Source organism: Octodon degus, unplaced genomic scaffold (genome assembly GCF_000260255.1).
Source record: "Octodon degus isolate 3935 unplaced genomic scaffold, OctDeg1.0 scaffold00032, whole genome shotgun sequence".
NCBI classification, from domain to species: domain Eukaryota; kingdom Metazoa; phylum Chordata; class Mammalia; order Rodentia; family Octodontidae; genus Octodon; species Octodon degus.
The window spans coordinates 3,506,170-3,510,495 of NW_004524608.1; the positions used below are offsets into that span (position 1 = coordinate 3,506,170).

Genomic DNA, 4,326 nt, shown 5'->3' on the forward strand with positions numbered 1-4,326 from the left:
TTTTTTGCGGAACCGGGGGTTGAACTCAGACCCTTGCGCTTGCCAGGAAGCACTTATTCCACTGAGCCATCTCCCCGGCCCCTTCTAAGTTATTTCTATATCAGTGACTCTCAACTAGGGTGGTTTTGCATCCAGGCAACTTTTTTTGTACTGGGAATTGAACCCAGCACCTCATGCTTTCTGGGCAGGTGCTGTGCCACTGAGCCTCTGAGCTATATCCCTGCCTGGGGGCATCCATGAAACATTTGATAATTTATAGAAACAATTTTGGTTGTTACAATAAGATTGGGGAAGGGGTATTGTACTTGTTCCTGGCTACTGTTCAGCCTACAGTATAATACTACATCTGGCAAAGAATTGTTTTTACCAAACAAAACAAACCCAACCACAACAAAGAAAGGCTGGGATTATAGCTCAGTGGCACAGTGCCTGCCTGGCAAGTGCAAGGTCCTGAGTTCGATTTCTGGTACCAAAAAACAAAACACCCATCAAAAACTAAAAAATTGTCTGGCCCAAAATGTTAACAAGGCCAAAGCTGAGCTAGCATTGTGTATGACACCATAATCTGTGTGTGATTGTGTATCCTGTGACTGACCAAGTCTCTTCATCACTATGTGACCAAGAATGGATGTGAATGAGAGTTATGTTTGTAACTGGGCCTCTGTCAGATCTTGTCCTGTCTTCAGACACTTAGCTGCCAACTCTGCCCCCAGCTCCAGTTTCCACTGCAAGAGTTCATCCTGGCCATGGGCTTCTTCTTGGTCCTGGTGATGGAGCAGATTACGCTGGCTTACAAGGAGCAGTCTGGGCCGCCACGTCGGGAGGAGACGAGGGCCCTGCTGGGAACAGTAAATGGTGGGCCACAGCATTGGCATGACGGGCCGGGGGTCCCATACACAAGAGGAGCTGCAGCAGCCCCTTCAGCCCTACGTGCCTGTGTACTGGTCTTCTCCCTGGCTCTGCACTCAGTGTTTGAGGGGCTGGCAGTGGGACTGCAACGAGACCGAGCTCGGGCCATGGAGCTGTGCCTGGCTTTGCTGCTCCACAAGGGTATCCTGGCTGTCAGCCTATCCCTGAGGCTCCTGCAGAGCCACCTCCGGGTGCAGGTGGTGGCTGGCTGTGGAGTCCTCTTCTCATGCATGACACCTCTGGGCATTGGGCTGGGTGCTGTTCTGGCAGAGTCAGCTGGGCCTCTGCACCAGTTGGCCCAGTCTGTACTGGAGGGTATGGCAGCTGGCACCTTCCTTTATATCACTTTCCTGGAAATCCTGCCCCAGGAGCTGGCCTCTTCTGAGCAGAGGATCCTCAAGGTCATTCTGCTCCTTGCTGGTTTTGCTGTGCTTACTGGCCTGCTCTTCGTCCACATTTAGGGGGCTTCAGTTTAGGGGGCAGGGGAGGTTGCCTACCAGGTGCTTCTAGCTTTCCTTCTCCCAGTGTATGGAGAACAGGAAAGAATGAGGAAGGTACAAAGACAGAGTTCTCTGGGAGATAGGAATGGAGCCTGTCAGATTATGTCTAGTGAAACAAGTGGGCAGAAAAGAGGCTGACTTCAGGCCCAAGCAAGGGGAGCTAGCCAAGTCACTGACCACTTGATCAGGGGACATTAGAATGGAAGCAGACTCTGACTATCAAGGTCAGAGGGCACACATTACTCACTGGGACAAAATGACAATGGGGAGGCTGGAGGTGGGTGGGCACTCAGCCACTGAGATAATATGGGGAGGGCAGGGCCTAGAGTCAGCATTTTGTTGATTCTAGCCTATATTGGCATCCTGTCATTTGCAGGGAACCCTTCCTACTTTTCTTGCCTCCTACACATACCTCCTCCTCTTCTTCCAGGGACACTAGTGCCAAATGGTCTCTCCCTGCCAATTTTCATACCTTCTCTGGCCTCCTGAGTCCTGCCTACTCCACTATTTTTGAAGTGCCAAACAAATCCCCTTTTCTCAAAGCACAGAGTTGTGGCAGTAGGCCCTGCTCAACACCTCAGTTGAGGGGACCTACTTGCTTTTTTAGTTCCATATTTTGGGTGGGGCAGAAATCTTCGCTGGACTGGCTTGAGGGGAGACCTGCGACCACCTGCTGCTGCACCCTAGGATTAGGGGAGAGACATGGACATAAGGTGTCCCATACCCAAATGGTAAACACAGAGCTGCCAAACATTTTTTATACCTGATGAGCCCAGGGGGAGGAAAATAACCACCCCTGGGGATATTTTTGGGGAGGGAGGGCTGTGTATAAGCCGTATTCTCTAGAATCTATTTTACTAACTAACCTGTTTGGGGACATATTAGCCAAATAAAAGATGTTTCTGTGCAATTCTATGGTATTGGCTTCATTTATCTTGGAACGGGTGGGCACATGCCAGCTCAGAAAGTTTAAGTCTCAGATGTTCATCGCTGTTTTATGAACCTTGATTTCATTGTGTTCACTGGGCCTCAACAGTGCCCTTTCCTAAAGATGACCAAATTTTCCCTCCTTTGTCTCATCCTTTTTCCTTACCTGTCTCCACCCTCTTTTCTCCCCCTTTTTTCCCCTCCCTCTTCCTCTCTTAAATCCTCTCCCTCTTCCCGTTCTTGTTTGGCACAGATTTGGAACTACTACTCCCAGCCTGCCTCGCGCGGGGAGTGGGCTCGGGGCGGGGAGAGTCCTGACTCGCGGCGTCCGTGGGGCTACCGGGAAGTGGAGTCCACTTCCTCCCCGCGTTGCGTGCCCATAGGCGTGAGGGGGTCACGTAAACAAACTACGGGTCCCGGCGGGCTGCGCGCCACGGGTCCGGACTAGGTTTGGGCCGGGTCGCGGGGCTCGCGGAGGCGGTGGCGGCTAACGCTGGGGGAGCAGCGCCGGGGCCCGCGGCGGAGGCCGTGGCCTGTCCTGAGAAGGTGGCGGGGAGGGACGCGGGAGGAAGATGGCGACGTCGGGGGCAAACGGGCCCGGCTCGGCCGCGGCCTCGTCTTCCAATCCGCGCAAGTTTAGCGAGAAGATCGCGCTGCAAAAGCAGCGTCAGGCCGAGGAGACGGCGGCCTTCGAGGAGGTGATGATGGACATCGGCTCCACCCGGGTGAGGGGCCAAGCCGGGTAGTAGGGTGTGGAGGCGGGGCGAGGGCGGGGGCCGCGGCCAGGAGGCGGAACAGGCAAGGCCGGTGGGCGCCGCGGTCTAGGAGGCGCGGATGAGAGCCGTGGGGCAGAAAAACGGATTTTGCCGAAGAGAAGACCGAAACTTGGGAGAGATTGGGTTTGGGGGCCGAGTGCATGCGGCAGGAGTGGGCCGAGAGGAGAATGAGCCCTAAAGTTTGGCGGAGATGGGTGGTCCCTGTGCATCCCTGGCGGAGTCCCCTGGAGGGACCGAACTGAAGCATCTCTAATCAAGGGTTGTGGGCTGGGCAGGATGGCTTGCTTGTCTCTAATCTGCCTTTTTTGAGTTTGTGATCTCCGAACTAGTTCCTCTGCTCCATCAGGCCATTCTTGGCGCTTTGGTACCCTCGGGAAAGGGCCCTTTGGGTGGTTTGAAGGCGCAGTGCTGGGTATAGCGGGCCAGGAAGTCCCCTCCTGCGTCCTGTCCCTCTGCTTCCTTTTTCAAATACTTCTGTGGTTTCCTGACGTGAAGGTGAGGTCCATTGCTCACACACTGGTACTTGGTGTTTAGCCCTGGCAGCCTTGAAGAGAAGGCTGAACTTCAAATCACAGCTGGGTAACCAGTTTGCTACAGGTTGTTTGGAACCCTACATGTAAAGTTGCCGAGCCCGCTAGAGAGATGGATGCCGGATGCTTTGTATGTCAATTTCTGGAGTGTCTTTGAAAGACCCTTTTGTGTCAAGGATATTCATTCCTAGGAAATTTCATGAAGAACTTCCAGACCTCTGCCAAGCTGCCTCTGAAGCTCCTGTACTCTTGATTTCTTGCTTCCCAGAACTGGATGTTGGGAGCCAGGGCAGGAGTTTGCTCAGCCTAGTAGGCAGTCCTAATTTAGGGACGCATTATGCTCACAACAGCAGGTGAGGATATTGCAAGTGATCCCTCATGGCAGAGTTGGGAGGAATTCCAGAGGAGATGGTGGAACATAATAAATACATTTCCAATCTCTTTCTGCTGGGGTGACTGATTGCATCTATGGCAGTAATTCTGGTTGTGTTTTTGTGTGTATCTCCTTTGATTCTGCTAGTCTTTTTTTTTTTTTTTTTTTTTTTTTTTTTTTTTTTTTGCAGTACCTGGGATTGAACTCAGGACCCTGCACTTGCCAGCAAGCGCTTATTCTAATGAGCTATTTCCCCAGCCCCAGGAGTCTAACTTTGAAGAAAATTAGTTAAAATTAAGCTGGGGGTGGGG

The 4,326-nt window shown here is 52.5% G+C and overlaps 2 protein-coding genes across 5 annotated transcripts in view; both read left to right on the forward strand.

The window, feature by feature from the left end:
• Window positions 1-2,321, forward strand: part of Slc39a1 (solute carrier family 39 member 1) — a 4,487-nt gene extending 2,166 nt beyond the window's left edge. Inside the window, exon 4 of the mRNA XM_023713771.1 lies at window positions 714-2,321. Within this exon, the coding sequence (XP_023569539.1) occupies window positions 714-1,370 (657 nt within the window). The 3' untranslated portion in view covers window positions 1,371-2,321. The remainder of the gene's footprint in view (window positions 1-713) is intronic.
• A 420-nt stretch (window positions 2,322-2,741) lies between these two features.
• Crtc2 (CREB regulated transcription coactivator 2) overlaps window positions 2,742-4,326 on the forward strand; it is a 13,039-nt gene continuing 11,454 nt past the window's right edge. Inside the window, exon 1 of one of the 4 annotated variants that reach the window (XM_023713738.1) lies at window positions 2,742-3,061. In XM_023713738.1, the coding sequence (XP_023569506.1) occupies window positions 2,909-3,061 (153 nt within the window). In that variant the 5' untranslated portion in view covers window positions 2,742-2,908. The remainder of the gene's footprint in view (window positions 3,062-4,326) is intronic. The other 3 variants (XM_023713736.1, XM_023713737.1, XM_004629828.2) reach the window with 3 other exon arrangements.